This window comes from Haliotis rubra, unplaced genomic scaffold, assembly GCF_003918875.1.
Source record: "Haliotis rubra isolate DU_JTF1 unplaced genomic scaffold, ASM391887v1 Scf737, whole genome shotgun sequence".
NCBI lineage: Eukaryota > Metazoa > Mollusca > Gastropoda > Lepetellida > Haliotidae > Haliotis > Haliotis rubra.
The window spans coordinates 345,489-373,161 of record NW_025767454.1 but is presented as its reverse complement, the minus strand read 5'-3'; the positions used below and the strand labels follow the sequence as shown (position 1 = coordinate 373,161).

Genomic DNA, 27,673 nt, shown 5'->3' with positions numbered 1-27,673 from the left:
GACACCTGTGCGTCGTTATTATCACAGCCTATTGAGTTTGTGCAATAGGTTTCAACAGCCACTGTCATTGTAGGGGGTGGAGAGGTATACAAATATCTGTCACCGGATCAACACTTGCTTTGAGAGACGCACAAAGACCAGACATAGAGATAACGCGAGAACCGATAGACACATTTCATGAAATGTACGACCAGCTTTGAAATTGATCACCCATGTAGATATCTGATGACTCCTAAGTTCTCAGATTTGATAATTTTCCGTGATTATTTGAGCTGTTCAGTATGGTTGAAAATAACACTGCAGGATTTGACATTGCCATTCTTGTAGTGCTATTTCCTCTTTTTACAAGAGTCTTCTTATCATTCCCTATAATATTTATGATGGAATATAACCTATAGAGGAGATAAATATATATTTCTTGTTATATCTCATTAAGATATGATGTGGGAATTATTTGTCATTGCTAGATTTGTTCAATGCAAATATTTGCAAGCAGATCATGTAGATAGTGTAAATATATTGTATTACCTGAAATACACACCCTATATACATTGATTTACACAACTGCTGTACATAGTAAATATTTAATCCTAAGGTTTAATGCCCTGGTACACAAAACAGAAGTATGTTGGAAATATTTCTGTAGGGCATCTTGACATGAACAATATGTCTGTCAGGCCATAAGAAATTAATTATTATATTTTCAACTTTAGCTACTTTACTTCAAAACACATCATATCTTTTTTTTATTGTTCCAAAGTACCTACTGGGTACAGATGAAAGAAATTGCTCAACCAATTACAGATAATGTTAATGTTGTTGCCTCTTTTTGTTTGGTGAAATACAACATAACACAATGCTACCAACATACACAATGTACAGGAATAACATTCATATATCAACAACATGCGGACACAGATGATTTGAACAGTTGTGTACAAACATTATATGTTAGGATATAACCAGTGAAAAGTGATTTATTGATGGATTTGTTTTTTCTCTTACTAACCTTTATTTAAATGTTTGGATATAATTCATGGAAAGTGTTTTGAAAATTTTAAAACTTAATACAACCAACCAGATGTTACTGTTATTGAATCTTTCGCAAGAAGTAATACATTTTCAAATGAAGCTGCTTCCACTGTTCTGTATAAATGGACAGATTTACATCACATCACACATGGCCGCTCTATGCAATCTTCAGAAGGGCAGACTTCAGAAAAACATTGTTTGGGTCTGATTAGTGTTTGCCATTCGACACTAAGTGAATATGACAGCCACAGAATTGGTTGGATCAGGTATCTCTCAGTGTGACGTCGCTCATCAATACAGCTTCTACAGGCTCTTTTGGCAACATCGTCAACATAGCAACCAAGTCAGAGACCATCCCCATAATGGCTGGCCAACCATGACAACCCCTTACAGAAACATATGGTTTCCAACCACACATCTTCCACACTGTAGCTCTCACAGACTGTACCATCCCTGGCAACAAAGATGGATCTGCAAGGACCGTGATGATGTCATAGTATACTGAAACATATGGTTTCCAACCACACATCTTCCACACAATAGCTCTCACAGACTGTACCATCCCTGGCAACAGAGATGGGTCTGCAAGGACCGTGATGATGTCATAGTATACTGAAACATATGGTTTCCAACCACACATCTTCCACACAATAGCTCTCACAGACTACCATCCCTGGCAACAGAGATGGGTCTGCAAGGACCGTGATGATGTCATAGTATACTGAAACATATGGTTTCCAACCACACATCTTCCACACAATAGCTCTCACAGACTGTACCATCCCTGGCAACAGAGATGGGTCTGCAAGGACCGTGATGATGTCATAGTATACTGAAACATATGGTTTCCAACCACACATCTTCCACACAATAGCTCTCACAGACTACCATCCCTGGCAACAGAGATGGGTCTGCAAGGACCGTGATGATGTCATAGTATACTGAAACATATGGTTTCCAACCACACATCTTCCACACACTAGCTCTCACAGACTACCATCCCTGGCAACAGAGATGGGTCTGCAAGGACTGTGATGATGTCATAGTATACATAGTGTTCATATAAGGTGCCCTGGCAGGGGTCAATCCTGTTGGCAGAACCTCAACATTGAAAATTCATTGGTGCAGACAAAACTAGCTGTAGACAGCAGGTGTGTGGAGTCTAGGTTTGAGTTCACATTTCCTTCTATAGGTGTCAAGTTGCAAGTCTTACCACTCAAGCTCTTTAATCACCTCTTATGACAAGCTGAAGACCAGTTCTGACCAGAACTATAGAGGTCAGTGAAAGAAACCATAGGTCTTAGGATGAGAGTTTCTTTTGGCTTTGAGTATACATATAAATCATAAATTCAGAAACTGCTTCTTCTCTTCTCATTTTGAATTTGCCCTGGGCATCAGCTGACTGACACCATGATCGTGTCCATGGATGGCCCCCTGGATGTTGATGTTGCTCCCAGCAAACCAGTTCCACAGCATTGCCACATGTTAGAAAGGAAAGGAATTTTTACCTGACGCCTCCTGGATAAAGTTAGGGTCATTCAGAAGCCTCAGTTATATTTATCTTGTCTGTTGGCAACATGATTTATGGACGTGGCCAAAATGTTTTACTGCTTTACAAGGACTGAATGTATGTAATCATGCAACCTGAACACGCTATAAGGTGGATTGAGGCGGGTCCAAGTCTGACAGATTAATATTTACAACATACATCTGTTGTCCATTTGTTCCTGTACAGTTCACTCACCATTACATCCAGCTATTCATCCATCAGAGACAAGGAATACACTGTTGAAAGATCTGTCCCTACACAGTCCTTCGATGTATTGTTTTGCCATCTATGTTTAGTCTTCTAAATAGGCTTAGAGCCATGTTAGTCTCAGCGTCCATACTTGCACCAGTCTTTCCTTCAGTCTTTGTCACTCATCCACCATCTTTTGTGTTTGTATTATTTATGTTTATTTGTTCCATATCTAAGTATTGTTCAAATGATGTGAGTTTGTTTGTCTCTCATGACCATGAAGAATGAGTGAGTGAGTGAGTTTAATTTTATGCTGATTTAGCAATATTCCAGCAATATCACGGTGGGGGACACCAGAAATAGGCTTCACACATTGTGCCCATGTGGGGAATCGAACCCAGGTCTTTGGCATGAGAAGCGAATGCTTTAACCACTAGGCTCCCCCCACCACCCCCAGCCATGAAGAATATGTATCCAGAAAAACATCAAATTCAATAACATGTTAACTTTGTCATGTTTGAGAATGTTTCTGACAAGGTTCCTGCTGTGATCTGAGCAATGAATTAACACCCATGTCAAAAGATCACAGTATATGAAATGTCAGCTTGTTTAACTAATGATATGTGTTTTCTGCTGAAAGTTTTTTTTGTGGTCATCTGAAGAATATAGTATGAACAAGGAATTCACACACAATGGAAGCTTAATACCAAACTAGTTCAGGGGACAGTTATTTGGAATAAAATGTGAAGTTTTACTGTCAAACAACATCACTGGCTGATGACATCACCAGTTGGAAAAAAAATGTAAGATCATCTATCCCGTGTATAAGACGACCCCCCTTTAGTGCCCTCAAATTCCAGGTTTAAAAACTTGCCTAATATGCACCGATATATGATACCTAACCTTGCACCCACGAAGAGTTCAACTAAATATAAATATCTTCATTATTGGCATCTTAGTCACACATGGTTTTCATAGGACATCATTTGACTTGTTGCTTGTGATTGTGTCATCAAAAGGAATGTCAAACGAGGAGGTCATCCAGTGTAGACATGTTGACAATTTAGATGTGACAAGTGTAATGTCTGAGTCTTGAAGCGAGGTAATCATCCATAGCAGATCCATGTCACAGACAGTATGTCTACTTGACACTGGGACTTCATAAAGAAGACGTACATAGCGCAAAATGTACAAGGTTCAACTGCAGTATCAGTGTTTAAAGTTGCATGTAGTGTTTATGACATGTGCTATATACTATTGCTAGTGTCAGTGTGATATGGTTCCTGGGCTAATATAAATGTTCTGTGTTAGTTTTTGCTTAATATAAACCACCAGTGTACAGTTTTGGTTTATGTACTTTTATTAATTTACTTTATACAAAGTGAGCCTATTTTGAATAATTTCTTATTGTAAAGTTGACATGCAAAGACTGCATGTAATATCCATGGCCTAGATTTTCAAAGCTCTCTTAGCGATAAGATAGTCGTTAGTGCCATACATTAACATTAATTTATGACTATCTTAGTGCTAAGAGAGCTTAAAAAATCTAGGCCCATGTCTGTAGTCCACTCTGAGTAAAGCCATAACAGTATGCATATATGCATATCCCCTAGCATGCAATAAAAGACATGCAATATTGATTTCATTGTAACCATAGCAACAACATTTGTTATTAACATTTTTTTACAGAACAAAGAGAAGATATTGTGATTGAATTTGTGTTTTTTTCTGTGATTGACATTTTTGATAATGCAGAATATACCTTAGTGTAATGGAAATAAGATATTGTGATATTAGAAAAGACACTGCTTGGAAGACACATAAATTGATGTGATTTTAAGAGTATTCTGGAGTATTCTATGACTAAGTCTTGTTGATCACTGATACAATTTACCTTGTCAACAAAATGCTTGAAATACTTCACAGTTGACTGCATACTGAAACACAAACGATCCCCGTTTTGTTTGTGGTGAACTTCGTGACCTTTATACAAAGAGGGTATTTGTATATGATGCATTACTAGACAATACCCACTCCAGACTGAATGAAGCTGAAAAATGCTGAAGCGAGTCATTGTAAGATAAAACTACGAAGAATTTCTATTGTGATCATATTTAAGGTCAATTTACTCCGTCATATCAAATTGGGTATGCAATTACATTGACCTAAACAGCTAGAGGGCACTGATATTAGATGAATAATACTTCTCCATGGTTGGGGCTGGTGACCATGTTTAGAAAGCCCTGTCAGAGGGTATCCATATTTGTTGTCAGTATCAATGTTAGCTTTTCATCATGGATCTTTGGTTATAATTGATTTCTATCAAATATGGTGATCAGATTAATAATTAATAATAACTAATCATGTATGTGTCTGTCTGTCTGTCTGTCTGTTATATTGGTTCAGAGATAGTTTCTGGACAGTAGATTTACTGAAATTACTGTGAAGTAAAATCAGTGAGTTCAATACTGTTTGCAAAAATATGTTGATGCCGTCAGTATGTTCAGAAAACTGTCAGTACAGAATGTCTTAAAGGGGCCTTTTACTGTTCTTGTATCCAGAATAGTTTTGGAAACTGGCAGGAGTTTCCAAAATGGTATTCACTCTGCACCTGGCAAGTGAGACTCAAAGGCTCCTAATCACCGTTTTGTTGGTCTTGTATAAGTACATCCCCACTAGAAACTACCCCATTCAGACACTTAGTGAACTATCAATCGTACTTTGATCATGGTACCAACGGTAGATAACTAATTCTAGTACAGAACCATTCCTAATCACCATCTTGTATAGATGCAGCCATCCTCCTAGAAACTGCCTTGTTCATGGTACCAACGGTAGATAACTAATTCTAGTACAGAAACATTCCTAATCACCGTCTTGTTGGTCTTTGTTTGAGTGGCATTTTAGAAGTTGTAAAGATGAAGGAAAACCAAGTTCTATGGATAGTCAACTTCTTTTTTGCAATCATTTGCTGCCTTTGACTATTAATGCGATGAGTTTGCGGGCGTTTCAGTGTAGGTACTAAAACCGTTATCATGCAAGTCATCACTCATCACCAGTCAACTCATCACTCATCACCGAAACTAAACGTCGCACTCATTGCAATAAAGAAGTTGACTATCCATAGAACTTGGTTTCCCTACAAATATATTGACATTAAAACTACTCACACATAAAGAAAATCAGATTTAATGGAGTAGCTCTATAGGAGCTTCTCCTAAGGATGCAAGGGAAGAGCAAGCCAGTGATATTACAGCAGTATCATAGCACCTTGTGTAATAATTGATGCTGGACCAGACAGATCATTATTAAGAGTCCGATTGACATCAGTTGAAAGGTGATTGTTGACTCTCACCAATACCTCAGCAATGGTCAGTTACCATCTCTAGCTAGTGTCTCCTTCATTTTACATCATACCTCCTCATCATCACATGATGTCCTGCTTTAACACTTTGTCCTGTCTTTCAGGAACCTCGCTGATGTGAGTAACGACAACCTCCTGAACGTCCATGAGTTCGTGCTGGCCATGCATCTCACCCTCGGAACCCTGGAGGCTCTCAAGTTACCTGTGCCCCTTCCCCGCTACCTCACACCCCCCACCTCAGAGGTGCTGTCGGAACCATTGGCTGATAGCGAAAAAGAGGCTTACAAGAAAATATTCAAACTTTTAGATAAAACCAACTCTGGATTTATTGAAGGTTAGTTTGTAGACAAAACTATAGATGTATGACATCAACAAATTTGATGTGATAATCTTGGTTCAGCCTGGTTTAGTTGCTTACTAACTTGCAATATAGGTATATGGCAGTAAGCCAGGTTCTCATGAGATACTGAATGACTATGTTCAGTTTCCAATAAAATATTGTATAGAGAGTCAGATTTACTAATTTAGGTAAAAAAATATCAATTCACATTGCAATGATACAAAATGTAGTAAATTCCTACCAGAAGAAGATGTTGTAAATTCATTTTTATAGCAATATTCCAGCATTATCACAGCAGGAATTGGGCTTTAGACATTGTACCCATGTAGGGAACAGAACCTGGGTCTTCAATATGACCTGGAAATGCTGTAACCACAAGGCTACCCCACTGCCCTTCTAATCACATTAGGGGTGGTGGGGTAGCCTAATGGTTAAAGCGTTGGCTCGTCACGCCGAAGACCCGGGTTTGAATCCCCACATGGGTGCAATGTGTGAAGCCCATTTCTGGTGTCCCCCGCCGTGATGTTGCTGGAATATTGCTCAAAGCGGCGTAAAACCAAACTCAGTCAGTCAGTCAGTCTAATCACATTAGGGGGTGTGGTAGCCAAGGTGAGGTAACATTGGGTTTAACGTCGTGCTTGAGAATATTTCGCTCATATGACGACGTGCATGCGTGCGTATGTGTATGTGCGGCTGCTTGTACTAGCCCAGACTTAAGCTGGTTTTATAGTGCTAGCCCACTGAGATACCAAGCATGAATACCCCACTCAGACACATTATACTGACTCCGAGCCGACCAGTCCTTGTTGTACCCATTAATGCGGAGCGCCAGGCAGGGACCAACAAGTACCATATTTTAACGTCTTTTGGTATGACACGGTCGGGGATCGAACCCGCGACCTACCGCTCTCCGGGCGGACGCTCTAAGCGCTGCACCACCACGGAGGCGGTCCTGGTAGCCAAGTGGTTAATGTGTTTGCTCATCATGCTGAAGACCCAGGTTCGATTTCCCTCATGGATACATGTGTGAAGCCCATATCTGGGGTTCTGTGCCATGATATTGCTGGAATATTGCTAAAAGGCATAAAACCATACTCACTCACTCTAATCACATTAACTCATCTGAATAATTGGTTTGTGGTTAATATGCTTTTATTGGATTTAATGATAAGCAAATATGACTGAAAGTGAGGAAGTAGTATCAATTTTTTATTCTTTGTTTAGTGTTCTTTCTAATAAATAGCTGTTCCAGTTTCTTAGCATCAAGGTCAAGGTAAAAGGGCATGCATATTGATTAGAAGGTTTTATTCAAATACTAGTAGCTACACTTGAACTTTTGACACTGAATAATGATTTCTGTCAGGACAAAATAAAAATATCCCAGCTATTTTCATACAATCAATAGCTAACAATTGATAAGATCACATTTCCTGGCTGACATTGTAGGAATGCCTAACAGGGGACATAACTGTGGTAGTCTTACAGGGTAATGGTTTGCAGGTGAGATGGTTTGTCGGTAGATATCATGAACTGTTGTCAAACATTCTCAGCCTAAGTATGTTGAACTGGTTTTATCATCCTTGCGGCTGGTGAAATAACATTGACCGCTCTGTTTAGCCCAACATATTTTTTTCTAAATGTATAATATCGCTGAAAAGTTATTTAGCTTAGTCATGATCCTCTTATCCATTACACTGCTTGATCTAAAGTAGTCTATTAAAGTATAATTAATTACCTTTACTGTTTATGCCAGAGGTACACCTATCGTGCCCTGAACCATCCTTTTCGAAATATCACCACAAATCTGGCTCTTTGTCAACAGACTCGCCGAACATGCCAGCGAACTCGATTCAATTTGAATTCACTACACTTTGAAGCCACTAGGTCACAAAACACTTTCCAAAATGTAGAAAATAATATCCGCTGAATCAATTTGAGGCACAAAGTACACATTACGAGTGTGTAAGAGTCACAACAGCTGTCGACGCAGACGAGAGGTGGAAATCGCCAAGTTGACAGGGCTTAAAATTCAACAGTATCTAAATTCGTACAACACGGACTTCGCTTACAGCAAAGCCTCTACTCTTAAATTTTGTACCAGTACCAGTAATTAGATATCAAAGACTATCTCAGTCATACAATCAGGTTAACCTTATGCCAAACTGTCAGTGGCTCTCCTGTCGCATCTTTCCAAATATAAACAATGACTTCGAGAAAGGTCAAGGCCATGAGGTTGCTGCCACTATTCTGCTGGGGAAAGAGTCTACGTGGAATTTTCAAATGTGAACCAAGCTTTTCAAACTTATTTGATATATGTTTTCCAACTTATCAGTTAATGATTGGTGATTGATGCATTGAAAACAAAACGCGTGATTTGTTATTACTGAATCTGGAGTTTGTTAGTCATTGACGGTTTGCCACCAAACACCCCGCTTCGGCGATACCACTTGAGATTGGAATGCTGCGAGGTCAGCTTCACAATGCATTGACTTCGTAACCAAAGAAAGAGCTCCACCTGAAATTGTTCATAAAATTGTCATAGAATGGAGATAAACCTATTGTGTTGGAAAATCAGAGATATAATCTAAATTATAATAGTTCTAATTGTTGTGGCATTTTTTTTAGCTTGGTTAATTATTTCACTTACTTGATCAATATAGAGAAAACAACAGATCCAACTTATATAAGAAATATTTAGCAGTCATTATCTCTCCTGGTCAAAAGTGTCATTTAGATGAGCCATGTTCAGTGGCAGAAATTCTGCAAAAAAATGCATAGTGAATACTTCCATCAATGTGACATTTTCCATCAAAACTCAACTCTAGAACAGTTTTGAATGCATGAAATTTTACAGATTATGTTTCATGTTCATAAAAGCACAGCATTTATGTTTGCTCATTGTTGAAAGTAGATACACAAAAATGGACTATACCTTGTGCTTTTAGTAAATTTTCAAATTTACAGTGGTTCAAAATTATGCATATCTTGACCATCAGAACCTGTCCTAGAAGTGGTTTATGTGAGCATTAATTCAGAAATATTGAACTGAGTTAATGGAACATGTTGATATATCCAACTAATTGCTCTAAATAATTTCAAGTTGTTTAATGATCCATTTATCAATATTCGAACTACATGATGTGATCTGTTAATAATGAAGTCTGGATCCTACAATCATGTGATTGATATCATGTGATATATGCAACTGGGATGATGCATCAGCCAAGTCATTGAGCCTGGCCACTTGATCCTGTTGATCAGGCATGGGTTGTTCAAGCAGTGACCCATAAAGCATATTCTGAATTAATAGAAATCACGTCAAGAACCAATTTACAGTGTGCTCATAAAAGTATCAGCAAGCTGATTCAAACTGACATTTAGGGATTATCATGTATTTGTTTTGTCTAAAGCTATACAAATATTATTATAGGACTGGACGGGGAAATCAGCACCACATGTCATAAGTATTGTGTTGGGGGTAGTATTGAGATGACGGTGGAGGTTGTTGGGTGAAATCAATTCAAACTGACATTTTGGGATTATTATGTAATTGTGTGGTCTATAGATATATAGGATTTGAGTGAGTGAGTTTAGTTTTACGCCACACTCAGAAATATTCCAGCTATATAGCGGCGGTCTGTAAATAATCGAGTCTGGACCAGACAATCCAGTGATCAACAGCATGAGCATCAATCTGTGCAATTGGGAACCGATAACATGTGTCAACCAAGCCAGGGAGCCTCTTACGACAAGCATGGGTTACTGAAGATCAATATTCTAACCTGGACCTTCACAGGTATTATAGGATTGAAGGGGGAAATCAGCACCACATATCATGAGATGAACAGTGTATTGTGTTAGGGATAGTACTATGAAAACAGTAGAGGTCATACACTGCTGGTGAGGTACCAGAGCGGGAACATCCTTCTTCCTCTCTTGCCCTCTCAGACCACCAATGTATTTGTTCCATGAACAAATGCTTTATCACAGACACTTTATTTCAAATATCAGCTGTTGATTTCAAGACAAGACATGAAATATCGCTACCAGAGTTGTTGTACACTTCATGAACATATCTGGGGACAGGGTGTCCAGTTGTCTGAGGTGCTACAATTTGCTTGCAGGGTTGTATCGCTTAAATACACATGTAACCTATGATTGTGGGTGTGAATCTCGCTTCACCAGATTATGTTATTTCTGGTTTTGTCAGCGCCATTGAAGTGGGTTATGTCTAATGGCGGCATCACTTAGGGCTTCCTTCCACTGTAATACCCATGATATAACTGGAGTAGCGTTCAAGGCAGCATTAAACCCAGCTCAGCTCATTCATGAAAATATCCATGTTATAACTACTGCTACATTAGGCTTTTTCCCCTTCCAGCTGACATGGCTCAGGAAGTCTTCAGTCTCTCCGGACTCCCGCCAGACCAGCTGGGACGTATCTGGGACATCGCCGACGTCAACAGGGATGGCAGTCTTGATCCAGAAGAGTGGATGGTGGCCTGCCACCTTATCAGGACCGTCAAGAAAGGTATGTTCCTGTAAAATGGCTTTCACATTATAGAGATCCAAGGGTTAGTCAGTGTCCAGTTAATTTGACGTGTCTTGTAAAAATTGCTGATGCAGCAATAAGCTCTGTTCACTGACTCAAATCAGATATGATTATCTGTGGATACTTGACACAATTATGATTCAAGAATATGATAAACTACAGCATTGTTTCTTGTGTAAACCTATGAAGTTGATGTTAATAGTTGCTGTGATCATATTTCATTAAGCACAAACAATCCCTGGAGACAACAGCTCTGGCATACCTTACACCAGCCCTCACCCTAGTCCGTCAATCGGTTCACATCAACTACCCTTGTAGGCCGCTAATGCCATGTGTCTGTTCCTCGATTGTCACAGTAATCTTATGCTTGTACATTTCAGGCCTGTCTATAGACTGTCCTGTCAATGTCTTTGCCTACCTCCCTGATCGGATTTCGCCAAACTCTTTGCAGGCAAGGAAACGAAGGTAGGGATTGTAGTGATGATCTGTTTATTTCTTAAAAATGGTTGCATTGCTGCTTTTATTGCCTTGAACTCCATCATGGTTTTGCACCACATTTTTTGTCACAGAACTAAATATCAATTCCAGCCATTTCATGCTGATATTTGGACAGTAATCCAAACACCAAGATATTCTATACAAATCTGTATATGTTCTTCTGTGTTGCTAGATATGACCTGTTGAAACTTAACCTAGTATGAATGAATGAGTTTAGTTTTACGCCACTTTTAGCAATATTCCAACAATATCACGTGAGGGACTCCAGAAATGGGCTTCACACATTGTGCCCATGTGGGGAATCGAACACGGGTCTTCGACATGATGAGCGAACGCCTTAACCACTAGGCTACCCCACTGCCCCACACCTAATATGAACTGATGAAGGATGATTTTGTGACTGTGGGTGAGTGAGTGAGTGAGTTATTAGATCAGCTGCAGTGCAGAAGCCATGACTTCAGATGAAAGGCCCCTGGAAAAGGTTTCTTTTGTTAAGTGCCATGTTTACCCGTCATGAATGAGTGAGTTTAGTTTTACGCCACACTCAGCAATATTCCAGCTATATGGTGGCGATCTGTAAATAATCGAATCTGGACCAGACAATCCTGTGATCAACAGCATGAGCATCGATCTGCATGATTGGGAACCGATGTCATGTGTCAACCAAGTCAGCGAGCCTGACCACCCGATCCCGTTAGTCGCCTCTTATGACAAGCATGGGTTACTGAAGGCCAATATTCTAACCCGGACCTTCACCGGTCTTTGTGACTGTAAACTTATGATCTTCCATATGTATTTCCTTTTGAGTCATCTTTCAAAATGTTTCAAATCCACTGATAAAGAATAATCAATATCTTCAATCACCAGAAGGAAACACCGTTTTGGTTCTTACATCCATTTAACCATTTATAATGATAAACATATTCTGATGACAGGATTTATCAAATTCCTTAATTAGCATTTCCCTAACTTGTAATTAAAACAAAATATGTAATTTACCGAGATATGATGATAAAGAATGTGATTGATCTTGTGTCATTACTGGTTCTGATGTCACAGTGACATACGGTGCCTCACATGAATTGTCCATTACACATTACAACACATCAATCAGGTATTTCAAATGAAATGAACATTCTCCCAGCCACATTATTGCTTCTTATGCCCCTATCAACAAACTCTCAGGTCAATATTAACACATATTCATGTCGTAAGAAGTTCTTGCTTTTCATGATAATTGCTGGTCTGTGTTTTGGCCATTTTCTGTTTGCTGAGTTCACAATAGGCTTTGTAATTGTGTCCTGTTTGTAGAGAATCAATGTGCTGTTGTTGATTTAGATGGATTCTTGTAGATTTTAAACACAACAGGTTGTCAATGATGATCTGTTCAATCCTTGACTGGTTTTAACAAGGGAATGTTATGAGTTTGTGAAATGTACAGTCGTCAGTTTCGGTAAGTCTCTGTAGGAGGTTGATGTTGTTCATTACACCCCAGTGAGCTGCTGACATGGTAAGTGTGTTGCTTCATTAGGTACCTCCTGTGTTGGAAGCGATACAACTTGATCACCAGACGACTTTTGTACCCTGATTTGTGGCAGTGAGGTATCTTTTGTATAGATTGGAGGATGATCTGAGGCAGTTGTACCATATACTGTATTGGTGTTGAAAATCAGTGCCATGTACATTCCATTTTGAAGACTTATCTACAAGGGTCATTTATTTCAAGTTGCCCCTGTTGTACATTGCTACTGTAGTATGCCATATTAATCGTAGATATCAATAGGTATATGTCAATCATGTAGTAAATATGACAGCCATGGCACTGAAATGTACACATTGTAGACCTTTCATGTGGGATTTATAACAGGTGAGAGGTATAGGTGCCACTCTTACTCTCCTGTCAGTCCGGAATGTGTTTCAGCGTTGTCTATAGCGTTGTTATTGACATGGTGTGTTACACTCTCAGACATGTTATTATTGGTCTGTGGGGGTTCAATACAACATTTATCTCCCTGACCAGATATCAGTGAAATGTACAAGTGACAGCACTCTGAAGACAGTTTCTGTGGCATAGCACCAGAGGGTCTGTACAGGGAGGGTTTAGTGTCGTTCATTTCCGTTGTTGATATCTCCCTGTCATCTCCAGGAAACTGTTTACTTTAGCTTCTGTGTCAAGTTTTGTGTTTTCATATTTAGTGGAAGATTTAGGATTAAAGAATTAATAAGTTTTGAAACAACCCATTGTTTTTTCAGTAACATGTATATAGCAGTTCTCAGGTGCATAATGTAGGAGGGAATTGTGTAATACGACATGCCATCCCGCTTGTACAGAGCCTCCTCCATGTTCCATGTCAGTAACAGAATGTTGTCTATTACAGGGTGGATGAGTATGAAGTCAAGAAGCACAGGCTGATGGTCTTGAAGGTAAATATAGTTTGACTTGATTGGATTATATCTTGATTGCTGTCAGCATTGGTGTATTGGCTACGATGAGAGTCTATTTACAAGAAAGATTAATGCAAAGGTAGAACCCGTTCTCTTGATGTATTTTCTCCATGATGTTGTGGCTGGTACTGGAAGGGGTAGTCAAGGATGCTATTTGTTACCTGTAACCACACCACAGGTAAGCTTCAAGGGGGAGAAGCCATACTATGTGATCATAAAGTGGCAAATGGCAAATCAAGGAACAGAGCCAAGATATCTACTTATTGGGATGTTACTTATCCAACAATTTTGAGTGAGTTTCGTTTTACGCCGCACTCAGCAATATTCAGCTATGTAGCGGACTTATCCAGCAAGAGAGCTTGTAGTTCAGGTATCATTCACTACACTTCTAACATCACTGCCACAGTGATGAAATTGCCACAACAAATAGTTACATAGTATTTATACATGTTTTTTAAAAAGTTCAATAATTTATTCTTCAAGAAAATTAATATGATAGATATTGTCACAATAACATGTCCCTGTCATTTCTAATCCAGTTTATGTTCTTATATACTGTGGAGTAGCCTAGTGGTTAAAGCGTGGGCTTGTCACGCCAAAGACCCGGGTTCGAATCCCCACATGGGTACAATGTGTGAAGCCCATTTCTGGTGTCCCCCACCATGATGTTGCTGGAATATTGCTAAAAGCGGCGTAAAACCAAACTCAGTCAGTCTTATATACTCATAACATGAAGCAGATACCACTTTTGTAGTTATTCTTAACTGATGCTAGTTAAGAAGCTTCAGATTATTTTAAACGAGTAATCCTCACTCACTTTAAATACATTTAAATTTTCCACTGTAAGAGTATATATATATTTATGGGTATTGAATTTTCTTGTATCATGGTTGTTTCTGAAGACTTTGGGAGGGTAACTGTGTAAGTTATATTTCAATACATTATTGTCGGATGTCCCTGAACATATCAGCATCATTTTTATCATTAACAATGGATGTTAGTTGTATCACTGAATTGTCCAGATCAAGGGAATAGTCAACAATCATACTTTCACTGACATGAATATTATACACATGTTGCACTTTTCACTTCAAGTGAGAGGTATTAATAGTACAGAGGGAAGTACAAGTAGTACAGAGGCAAGAATAATATTCAAGAATCACACTTGTCACTTTCACTGACATGAATATTATACACATGTTGTACTTTTCATGATAATGGAATATGGTAGTTCTGTGTAGAAATGTCAAGACGTGAATGTTTGACACAGAAGTTCAACAATGACCATTGAGAGAGCAGGCTGTCATTAAGTCCAGGCCCAGAGCTGATACCAGCACAATCTGAGAGTCCTTCAGTTGATAGTGGGTGCTAGAGAACCTCCCGGAGACTCTGTCAACACTCCGTACAATGACAGGAGAAATTTATTCCTGGAACATTTCACATAATGGAGATCACCATTCATTTCAGTCCTTGACTTGGCCACCATAACAAGTTTATTGAAACTTTCATCAAGCCTGAAGACCTATATATTTTTGAACTTCACCTGAATTTATTTTACAGAACAAATCACATATCAAAATTCTATTGACAGTTAAAAACTTTAAAATTGATGTATTCAGATCATGGTGACTTGGATGTTTCAAATACAGAAATTATTGGAAAATTTATTTTTAGATAACATGAATGACCAACATTAATTGCTTATACCTCTACATGGAAAGATTATAGCACTTCAAAACAATAATAGCTCTGTGCAAGGCAAAGGAGACCTGTCTTTTGTATAGTTTTCTTCTTGTCAAGAGTTGACAAATACCCGCTAGTGTCTGTCCGATACTTTCTATATTAGTAACAGTGACTGTGCTATCAGTGTTGAGTAAGCTGTCTTGTGTTGCCTGTCAGTTTCTAAACCCTTGATATATATAATGGCTTGATGATCACCATAAAGATTTTCCATGACACAACTTTGTAACATAACGATTTCTTCCTCGAAGCCAGGTTGTGGTCAAGTAACAATAATATTGTGTAGTATTATATTGATATCCACCTCGCCACCAGGAGAGAAATTGTTATGTTAATGCATGTCATGCAAAATCATATTATTATCATTAAATATATATTTTATTACCAGTAGAAGTAGTTTTGATTTTAGGTACTCGGTGAAAACAAACCTAAATAGCATTTATCCTCAGACTGATGGATGTTCCTGACAGGCTCGCCATTTTGAAAAAATAAAAAATCTGTTAGAATTAATGAGATTATAGTTTGTTTCACTGTTAGAAAAATCAAGACTACTTTCTACTCAGAAGTTAAATATGTATTGGAATGATAACAAAACGGATTTTGCATGACACAACTTATAATATAACGCATTTCTTCCACGGAAGCGAGGTAAACGGGTCGAAGTCACAATATACTGCGCCGATAAATTTCTTTTGCTGTACATTCCTGTATGGTTAATGTCCACTCACCAGTATGTAGATACTAGTCAATGTGCGTCTTTATATTTGGTCTTATAATCCTAATTAAATACTTGTATGCATTTTGAAACTAAATAAAAAAGCAGACGATCTCATTGAATACTATATAGTGAATTTATAACAGAACTGTAATATCTAGACATTATATATAGTTTGCCAATGTGAATCATAATTCGTACATACACCCCTAGTGCATGTTGTTGCCCTGTCTCCATTACTACTTTCACGGCTTAAAACAATGCATTCTGTTGATATGCTACGACAAATGAATAAAACAAAATGCAAATATTAAAATTAAAACAGATTAAAGTGATAGGAACAATATCAGGCCATTACCTTTGTTCGAGGAATGTATCCATCAATATCCACAAAAACTGTTCCAAAATGATGTGTCTTTTAACAGTTTAATATACCTAAAAGTGATCAATCTTTTCAGGTATTGTTGTATAGTCTCATTGGTCACCCAAGATAGCAACACCTGGCAACTAATTGCACAATGTCCTACTTCTTTAAAAACAGTAATTTAGTTAGGCCAATAATGGGCAATCAATCAACAGTATTGCCGTTAATCCTTTGAAAGAAGGACGTTGTTTTACGCTAGACACAGACACGATACAGAGTGTATTCAGTATAGATTAGTAAATTCACATACATAAACACTCACCTTTGACACCTTTTCGCTGTGTAAGATAAAAGTAATTAATCAATCAGCTGCGTTATCGGTTAATACTTTGATCGATGTTCTATAATGCTTGAATATTTACTCTTTCAGACACAAGAAATGCCAAAATGGGAACTCTTAATCCCAGTAATCAAAGTGTGTTACCACTAATTTCAATCATACCTGTTATAAATTCATTAACTGACCACCAAGTGAATGATGACAAATAACATATGTAGGTATATACCACCTAACATCGGTTACAACAAGGGAGTATTAATTGCTGTATTGCATGTGAAAACTTCGCTATGGGCCTACACTGTTTTGAGAATACAAACAGATTTTTACATGACATGATTAAATATCGAGGTAAAAAAACACAGAAATGGATCAATTTGAATCAGTCATTATACAAATAGGGCCTAACGACACCAATCGATTTTGACAGAATCGCCTATTGAAAAACAAGTTGTAACTCGGAAACTAGGCAGCAGGAGACAAAATTAAATGACAGTAGATTGTGAGAACATATAGCTTCTCATTTTCCACAACAATTGTCACGATTTCAGGTTTATGCAAGCCCGTAAACAAGATAATTTAACCCCTAAAATGTAGATGAATTCTGCATCGGCCCCTCAAAGCTATTCCTCATATGACGCTTCACAGATGCTACCATACTTGATTGGTTGAAATTTCGTCAAGGTGGGTGAGAATTGTGCACTGTTGTCAAAAGGTCGATTTAAGTCAATTAAAGGTCGAAATGAGTAGTTTTGAATGACGGGGTTTCCATTTATAACGATGCCAGTTAGAGGGTTTATGATGTTTTTATTAAGTAAGTCTTTGTATCTTTTGCATTTCTGGTTTTAATAACTACACATTTTGATAGGACACCTTAAAAGGCGTCTTACCTCTGAGATGGTAGTCTAAAGCAGATAATGGTAACATGAAAGCTGTTTTTACAATGTTTTGGAGAAGCATAGTGTGAATTCCTCTCAAACAGTTCATGTTTTGGAGAGCTTTGCAAATTTGCATTATCCCATGTCGTGTGCTATATTTTTTCAAAATGTAATTCAAAGTGAGTTAGTCAGGATTAATTTCATATTTGATCATATAGCAACTTGTAATTCCTAATCGACATTACAATCACTTCTGAAATGAATTCTGATGTGAAATATGTACCTCCCCATTTCCGATAAGTGACCATCAGCACATGATCAAACTAATGAAATTGTATTTTGATACGTAGTTCTCTTGCAACAGTTATGAGATCTTAGAACATTATTCCCTTTATACAATGCAGTATACCTGTCAGGTGAAATCTACCACACCTGTGTAGTGGTCCAACCCTGGCCAAGGGCCAGGCTGTACATGTGACACCTCTCACTTCTGACAGCCAACTTTCATGTGGTCGTATCATGAAATCAGCCAGTGATTGTACATTTCTCAGCTGACAATGGGGTCTTTTTAATAAAGGTCCCCATTCTGTAACTTGATCAAGCAGTTACATGTGATTCTGACTAGTTTGGATATAGTCATTATTACCGTAAATGGTATAATCTGTTTGTTGGGTACAGAAAAATGTTGTGTACGCCCAGAGTATATTTTCTGTCCTTGTGATTTAATACTTAGGACTTACTTTTGTCAAACTTTTATGAGCTGTTTGTAGACACGTTATAAATAAGGATATTGATTACGTTTACTTGTTTAGAAAACAGTATGCTTATATTTGTTATCATTACTATTCAAGATTGGCTGGTGAATCGTGTCACATTTTAGTCATTTGTGTTAATTTTGTGTCATGTCCAGATACATTCATATGCTGTGCATATCATTAAGGCATTTGCTTGACTGGACCACTTGATGAGATAAAATATCCTATTAACAATGATTTTGTGTGAGAGCTTTTCTTTGAGTAACTATGGTATCCAACAATGTTGATTTCCTCAATCTTCCCTGGGACACACAGGTAATAACTGCATGCTGTTGTTTGCAGGAAAAACGGAAACAAGACGTTAGTCGAGAATCTCGGAGATTGCAGTTTGGAGAGGTTAAACTGAAGATCTGTCGTGATCTGGTAAGCTGTTAAATTTTACTCAAGCACTGTAAAAGTGATCTATACGCTGCTTTCATGATAAAATATTTTATGAAATAAAAACATCTATGAACTATGATTTGTTCATATAAAACGTGTGGATCAAGACAAATACTAAATACTGGTATGTAACGTGGTTAAGTTGGTTTGAATTATTGGTGTTATTTTGTATTCGAGGACTTGATTACACTTTAAATGTTTTTCTACTAATGGAAAATGTGTATTTGAGTTTTGCGCTTAATGTTTTGAAATGCTTGATGTCATTTTGTTATGAAAGGACATGGTTATGTTATGTTCGGATTCTGACAGATAAATATGCCTGGTTTAGTGTTTGGCAATATCACTTCCTTTGGTGTCCATTTTACAAAATTACAGTGCTTGCATTTGGTGCTTAGAACTATTGAAAAAGGGGAGCCCAGGTGTCCATACAGCTCCTGGTGTGAGTGAGAGTTCTTCAATACAACAGTCAGCAATAGTCCATCCTCTTCTCTCACTGGAAATCCTGGGGTGTAGGCCAGGCAATCCTTGGGTTGACAGCATGAGCAACAGTAAATCCCAGCAGGGCATGATGACACACATTCACTACACCTGTCTCATCATACTGTGGGTCTGTTCCACCATGGAATTCCAAGGGAGACAATCATGGGGTGCTGGAATTCCATTACAACCCAAAATCCTAGGGAGCGACAAGCAGGGTTGCTAGAATCTATATACCTCTAAATCCCATGGAAGACAGTCATGGGGTGCTGGGATTCCATTACAACACAAAATCCAAGGGAGCAAAAACAGGGTTGCTAGAATCTGAATCTACCCCTAAATCCCGTGGGAGACAAGCAGGGTTGCTAGGATCTGATTCTACCCCTAAATCCCGTGGGAGACAAGCAGGGTTGTTAGAATCTGATTCTACCCCTAAATCCCGTGGGAGACAAGCAGGGTTGTTAGAATCTGATTCTACCCCTAAATCCCGTGGGAGACAAGCAGGGTTGTTAGAATCTGATTCTACCCCTAAATCCCGTGGGAGACAAGCAGGGTTGCTAGAATCTGATTCTACCCCTAAATCCCATGGGAGACAAGCAGGGTTGTTAGAATCTGATTCTACCCCAAAATCCCGTGGGAGACAAGCAGGGTTGTTAGAATCTGATTCTACCCCTAAATCCCGTGGGAGACAAGCAGGGTTGCTAGAATCTGATTCTACCCCTAAATCCCATGGGAGACAAGCAGGGTTGTTAGAATCTGAATCTACCCCTAAATCCCGTGGGAGACAAGCAGGGTTGTTAGAATCTGATTCTACCCCTAAATCCCGTGGGAGACAAGCAGGGTTGTTAGAATCTGATTCTACCCCTAAATCCTAAATCCCAGGGGGGAGACAAGCAGGGTTGTTAGAATCTGATTCTACCCCTAAATCCCGTGGGAGACAAGCAGGGTTGTTTGAATCTGATTCTACCCCTAAATCCCGTGGGAGACAAGCAGGGTTGTTAGAATCTGATTCTACCCCTAAATCCCGTGGGAGACAAGCAGGGTTGTTAGAATCTGATTCTACCCCTAAATCCCGTGGGAGACAATCATGGGGCATGGAGAACCTAAAATGAAAGAGGGGTGGGTGTAGCAAGCATGTGGCTTCCCCCACAGGGTTATGTGTACAGAGAATAAGCAGGACCTATCACCAGGATGTCCATACAGGTTGCTGAGGGAACATGGGGATCAGTGAGAAGCGGCAGCCTTTATCATGTGTTTTTGTTGTTTCTTGCAGTATCATCTACTGAAGAAATCAGGACAAAGTCCAATATCTGCTGAACAGTTCAAGACCAAAGTTGCTCATGAGAATGGTGAAATTACAAAACAAGAAGAAATTGTACACAGGTTAGAATATATTCAGTAGGAAGTTTCCCCTGTCTAGATACTGGTAGATATGTAGGTGTGGGGGAGTACAAGGGTCTTACACTCAAGCTCTCACATGTCAGATAAGGCTGAAATACTTACCCTAACTATAATCAATCTTTTACCTGGGGTCTTTTAACCATTACCAAAGAAATCTGTGAGAAAACACTTTATTTATTAATGGGTAAAATATGTGACTTTTTTGGCACTTTAAAGAAAATATTTCTGAATATGACATTTTATGAATGTTTCATTTGCTTTCAGAAGATGCTTTGTTTAAAAATCATTTTCTAGGTATTTTCAGGGTGTTTCAACATTTTGTAAAATATTCAACAATTGTTTTTAGTAATAATAATGGCAAAGTTGAGTGTCTATTCATTTTGAAAGCTCAATTCAAAAATCAGATTTAAGCACAAAATGAGTAATCATTACGTTTAGTGAATATTGCTTGAAAAAGAGTGTTGTGACAAATAGTTCCCCCATATTGCAATATCCATGAATGTGTATGAGTTGTTACTTGCACGAGTTCCGGTTACCGTACTAGTTTTATAGTACTAGTCCAGCAAAATCCCATCTTTTATGATAAATACCCCCTTAGACACACTCTGTCACTGAGCCAACAAGTCCTTGTTTTGTCCTTTTAATGCTGAGCAGCAGGCAGGATAATGCCAAGTACCATCTTCTGGTCTGCCACAGCTAGGGGACGAAACTGCTACATTCAGCTCTCCTGGCAGATGCATGATAATAAGTGGGTGGGTGAGTTTAGGTTTACGCCCCAATCAGCAATATTCCAGCTATATGGTGGCAGTCTGTAAGTAATCAAGTCTGGACCAGACAATCCAGTGATTGACAGCATGAGCATCGATCTGCACAATTGGGAACCGATGACATGTGTCAACCAAGTCAGCAAGCCTGACCACCCGATCCCGTTAGTCTGATCATAAGTATCCAAGCATAGTAAATGCATACATCAGAGTGTTGTACACATACAATTCTTGATATAGTGTTGTATATGCATCAGAAGAATGTTGTATATAAAGACCAATTGTATAAATGTTTTAGAGACTCATCTCATAGTGTAGGGAGGGTTATATATGTAGTGTCGGAGTATAAGTATCTGGGAACCTTCATTGACTCTAAGCTGGAACTCTAACACTGAAGCCCTATACAAAAAGTGTCAACAACGTCTTCATCTCATGCGTAAACTGAGATCTTTTAATGTTAACCCATCTGTGATGTCATCTTTTTATGTAGCATTTATTCAGAGTATTTTAACATTTTCCTTCCATTGTTGGTACGGGTCTCTCTCAGTTCATCTCAAATCTAAAATAGACAAAATTGTTAACACTGCAAGTAAAATCGCTGGAGTCAGATTTGAATGTTTATCATCAATATATGAGCGGCAAATCGTGAATCAAGCTGTCAAAATCATATCTGACCCTACTCACTACTTAAATTCGGAATACAACCTCCTCCCTTCAGGCCGCCTCTACAAAGTTCCAATTATGAAAACTAAGAGAGCCCGTGCATCCTTTATTCCAAGTGCCATATCTCTCTTAAACAAATGTGAAGATACCTAAATCAAAGAATTTATGTAAATATGTTTGGTATCTCTCTAATGTGTCAGTAGCTCTGCTGATGTAACACAAATTCCTGAAAAGGCATTAAAGTATTATTCTATTCTATTCTATTCTATTCTATTCTATTCTATTCTATTCTATTCTATTCTATTCTATTCTATTCTATTCTATTCTATTCTATTCTATTCTATTCTATTCTATTCTATTCTATATCTGGGGTATATTACAGGTTAAAGAAGGAACATGAGCGTGTGAGACAGAGCACGGTGAAGATAATTCTAGAGGAACAGCGGCTGAATGAAGACATCCGCAGCCTGAAGAGTGGCACCACGGAACTTAACAAGGTCAGTTACTATCACCTCTGTGTCGAGGTGAATGGGAGATGTTACCAAAACAAGTCCTGAGAGTAATGGTGACCACAGTGTATAGAGAATGATTAGTACATTCCCAAGAAACCTTCTGAGACTGACTGAGTAAATGAGTGAGTGAGTGGGAAAAAGCTTTCCTCAGAAACCTACTGAGTAAGTAGTTGAGTGAGTGAGTGAAACTCTTTTATCAACAACATAGATAGGGCAAGACATACATACTCTTTTCACGAACCCCTTTTTTCAGCGATCCATTCATATACTTTTTACATCTGTTTTTCCCTATACACCAAACAGAATTTGTTTCTGAGGATAGTCAAGACTGTATTCTTTTACACTGATGTTCTACACCAATACAGCAGTTATAACACAGTAGCCTGCAAATGACCAAGCAGACAAAAATATGTGGTTGATAGTAAGAGCACCATCCCATCCTGTGTGTCACAAGGCACACACTCTGACCTCTCGAAATCTGACCTCTCCATCCAATTTAGTTACTGAGGTGACAAGTGATTTCTAGTGATGGCGATCAGTCTTAACTTAATCATAACTTAATCATACCATTCACAGAAGCTTGATGGTTTTCTGAGGCAAATTTTCCATGAAATTGGAAATAAGATATCACAGGTCCAAATGTTTAAACAGTTTCTAGGATTTCAAATATTCTACGCCTAGTGGAGCTTAATGTTGTTTGTAGAGTTATCTCCCATTATTCTCCTTGTCTGGTTTCAAAGCCAGCTGAAGCCATAATCCCTGGCCATTGATGAGTGAAGTGACTTACAGATCAAATGTCATTAGATTCATGTTATGGTCGATTTATATGAAAAGAACATATATGGTGACATTCATTATGGATCCTCTTAGAGACTGATTTATGACATTTTGGTTCCTGTAGGGCTATCCTGAATGGAATCAATTGTCTTCAATGTTTGTGTTTGTGTTGGCTTAGCATGTGAAATAGATGGATAATGTGGATGAAATAATTGTATCATATGTCACATCTCAGACAATAATCTTTTGTTGTTGTCACTTATTGTTATTTAGAGTCATTTTGCATATTTCCCTATTTCTTATACATTTTATTTATGTATATCAATTTAATGATTAAGATATTTTATTACTCATTCCTGTTTTTTGTGTATGTTGCATTTATGAAATAAACCTTCAAATGGTTAAAATGATTCATTCTGTGTTAAGAAGTGAATCTGTTTCAAGATGTTCACCAATATCAGCAACTGAAACTAAAGTATTCTGTAGCTGAGTTAAATCTTTATTATTACTTTTGTGAGTATTTTTATCACTCAGAATCGTTAATGCCAAATTGACAATACTGGGTTGATTTGGCCGGATGTATGGATTGCTGGGGCAGTGGTCAATAATGGTTGTGCCATGCTTTATGGGAATATTGAAATATGCACTGATTTATTGGGTCAATATGAGGTTGTCACGGTTTGTGTATAGACTGATAGGGTGTGTCACCCATGGCTGTAGGTGTAGCTACTGACGGATACATCCTGTTGCAGAAACTAAGAGCAATCCACACAAAGGCAACCAAGGACCCTGATCCATTTCACCAGCTGTATGAACAAAAGAAAGGTACGTTGGTCAGCTGAAGACGTCAGGCAGATGTGATTAATGCTTTACCTGCTGGCGATTGTCTGAAATAGGTTATCACTGACTGACTGACCAAACATTCATCACAACAACAGATTTGTTTCTGGTCTGCCCTGGTGATGTTTTTAAGTCAAATCAGAATATATTTTTTGTCACATTAAAATAATGATCATAAATATTGTTTCTGGGTAACATTCTTGAAGTATTTAGAAAAGAGTTATTATCTAGTGACATTGTTCACAGTATGACCGTTCCTGCATATGAGATGATTATAGTCTGTCACCTTTCCATTACACACAGAACAATGATGTATTGAGGGAAATAACTGAGGAAAAACTTAAAAAAGGGAGGCAATTTGGTGCACAATGAATGCTTGACAATGTTGGGAATGCAAGCATTTTAGCCAAGGATTTATTTTCCTTGGCACACAGCATTGCTTCTGGTACTGCAGAAAGCATTAATGCATGGCGGTTCTTTCTGTTCTGTTACAAGAATTCTTCCTTGTACAGCAGTATCCCAGAGTTGAGTGGGTTTTGCATTAATACAGGGTTGAGACAGTGCAGCAGTGATTAAAGTAACATTCAGATGGGTTGAATTGGTTCATGTTTTAGATGGCGGGACAGAAATCATATCTTGTTTATCAGTTTGGTTGGTAGTACAATGAAAAACAGATAAGAAAAACAAACCAAATCAGCACCCAGTATATGTTTATTCTACCAAATTCCTAATATATGTGTATATATATATAATTGCCTTTCAGAGAAGAAGATTACACTAGCTGACCTTGATGCTGGCGAAATCTACATACCTTTCACCTTTGACCCTTTCAACAAGAAAGAATCCTCTCAAAAAGTTACCTCAGGAGCAAGAATCTTCCAGAACTGTGATAACAAAAATAACAATCATAAACTGAAAAGTGAGATTCCTGAAAAGGTTATAGTTAGTTTTAAAAACATTGACGACAGCTTCACTGACATTTGGGGGACATCATCATCCAAAATGAGTTCATCGGAAGAAGAAGACCCTTTGTTTAAAACCGTGACACGTAAGTTTAACATTCAACATATACTGAATTCCTTATAGAAATAGATGATCATTGGTCTAGGTTTTTGTATGTCTGTATACATTGATTAACAGTGATCACAATTCACAGAAAGGTGAGAATACTGCACATTTCAACTGCCTCAAAGTATGTGTAAGGAAAGTAGTACCTTATAGTAGTATCAATGGGTTGGTTGGTTGAGTGAGTGAGTCTGGTTGTATGCTGCTTTTAGCAATATTCCACCAATATCATGGTAGGGGATACCAGAAATGGGTTCACACATTGTACCTGTAGCAGGGCGTGGAGTCATCCCACAGATGACATCCTTACCTTGTCAGCTTGCTGACGGGGGTTAACCTCTTTGGTCATGTGAACAAGGCGTCCAACTTCTGATCATGGTCCGTGGTTCGAATCCCAGCACGGGACTCGGAAATGTTATGGCCGCTACATACCCATGTGGGGAATTGAACTCAGGTCTTCAGCATGACGAGCTGACACTTTAACCACTTGGCTACCCCACCGCCCCGGGTTGGTTGAGGGAAGGGGATGAATGAACAGTCCTTCGCATCAATCCCATCAACAAAAATACAGTATCCTGACTTCAACAGTGCATGAACTTGATGTGTTTCTCTTTCAGAATCAGATCTTGTAAAGCTTTGTAATTTCACCTGCTCAGTTGTATACAGGACTTTAGGCCAGCCATCAGTATGAATGTTGTTATTGTCCCTATATATGAACAGGTGCCCTTCTTCAGGGAACACACAGTGTCTACCCACACAACAGACATATGCTTGGAAACATTTCCCTCATCCATTAATCAGCTTGCATGTATTGCCTGTGGTATAATTATTACCACTTGTAATGTAATTGTGTACCTGTCAAAGAGCAAGACACACACAGACTGTGTTAGCTACCTGAATCAAGGGACAAGTTACTGCACAGTTGAACAGTTGTCCCTCTTACCTGAATGAATAGCAACACTAAATCCTGAATACCATGGGAGTTTGTCATCCCTGAAACTCCCTGACAGTGTGTGACAATAGCCTGCTTGTTGTGTTGTCATTGACAGCTTGTGCAGCACATGCTGGTCCAGCCTTGTCCATTGTGTTGTGGAGCACAGGCTCTAGTCACACACTCACAGATGCAGCACTCAATTGCTACTGTACATAATGTTTGCAATTCGTAAGTTTTATGAAACAATTCAGTTTGTATTTTAGGGATGACAACATTCCCTGGTTACTGTTACAGCCACAAAGTCATGGTTGTGTTGTGCTGGGCAGTTATACATCTGTGTTGAGATGGGCAGTTATACAGTTGTGTTGAGATGGGCAGTTATACAGCTGTGTTGAGATGGGCAGTTATACAGCTGTGTTGTGATGGGCAGTTATACAGCTGTGTTGTGATGGGCAGTTATACAGCTGTGTTGAGATGGGCAGTTATACAGCTGTGTTGAGATGGGCAGTTATACAGCTGTGTTGGGCAGTTATGGGCAGTTATACAGTTGTGTTGTGATGGGGGCAGTTATACAGCTGTGTTGTGATGGGCAGTTATACAGCTGTGTTGTGATGGGCAGTTATACAGTTGTGTTGTGATGGGCAGTTATACAGCTGTGTGTGTTGAGATGGGCAGTTATACATCTGTGTTGTGATGGGCAGTTATACAGCTGTGTTGTGATGGGCAGTTATACATCTGTGTTGTGATGGGCAGTTATACAGCTGTGTTGAGATGGGCAGATATACTGCAGTGTTGAGATGGGCAGTTATACAGTTGTGTTGTGATGGGCAGTTATACAGCTGTGTTGAGATGGGCAGTTATACAGCTGTGTTGAGATGGGCAGTTATACAGCTGTGTTGTGATGGGCAGTTATACAGCTGTGTTGTGATGGGCAGTTATACATCTGTGTTGTGATGGGCAGTTATACAGCTGTGTTGAGATGGGCAGTTATACAGCTGTGTTGTGATGGGCAGTTATACAGCTGTGTTGTGATGGGCAGTT

General features: G+C 38.6%; 1 protein-coding gene across 3 annotated transcripts in view; it reads left to right on the top strand.

Annotated features, from left to right (window-relative positions):
* LOC124259783 (serine/arginine repetitive matrix protein 2-like) overlaps positions 1-27,673 on the top strand; it is a 187,645-nt gene that overhangs the window by 47,052 nt on the left and 112,920 nt on the right. For all 3 annotated transcript variants that reach the window (XM_046693990.1, XM_046693989.1, XM_046693991.1), the window contains exons 4-12: positions 6,239-6,468; positions 10,856-11,005; positions 11,407-11,491; positions 13,903-13,948; positions 19,101-19,181; positions 20,950-21,059; positions 22,887-23,001; positions 24,546-24,618; positions 25,397-25,681. In XM_046693990.1, coding sequence (XP_046549946.1) covers positions 6,239-6,468; positions 10,856-11,005; positions 11,407-11,491; positions 13,903-13,948; positions 19,101-19,181; positions 20,950-21,059; positions 22,887-23,001; positions 24,546-24,618; positions 25,397-25,681 — 1,175 coding nt within the window. The remainder of the gene's footprint in view (positions 1-6,238; positions 6,469-10,855; positions 11,006-11,406; positions 11,492-13,902; positions 13,949-19,100; positions 19,182-20,949; positions 21,060-22,886; positions 23,002-24,545; positions 24,619-25,396; positions 25,682-27,673) is intronic.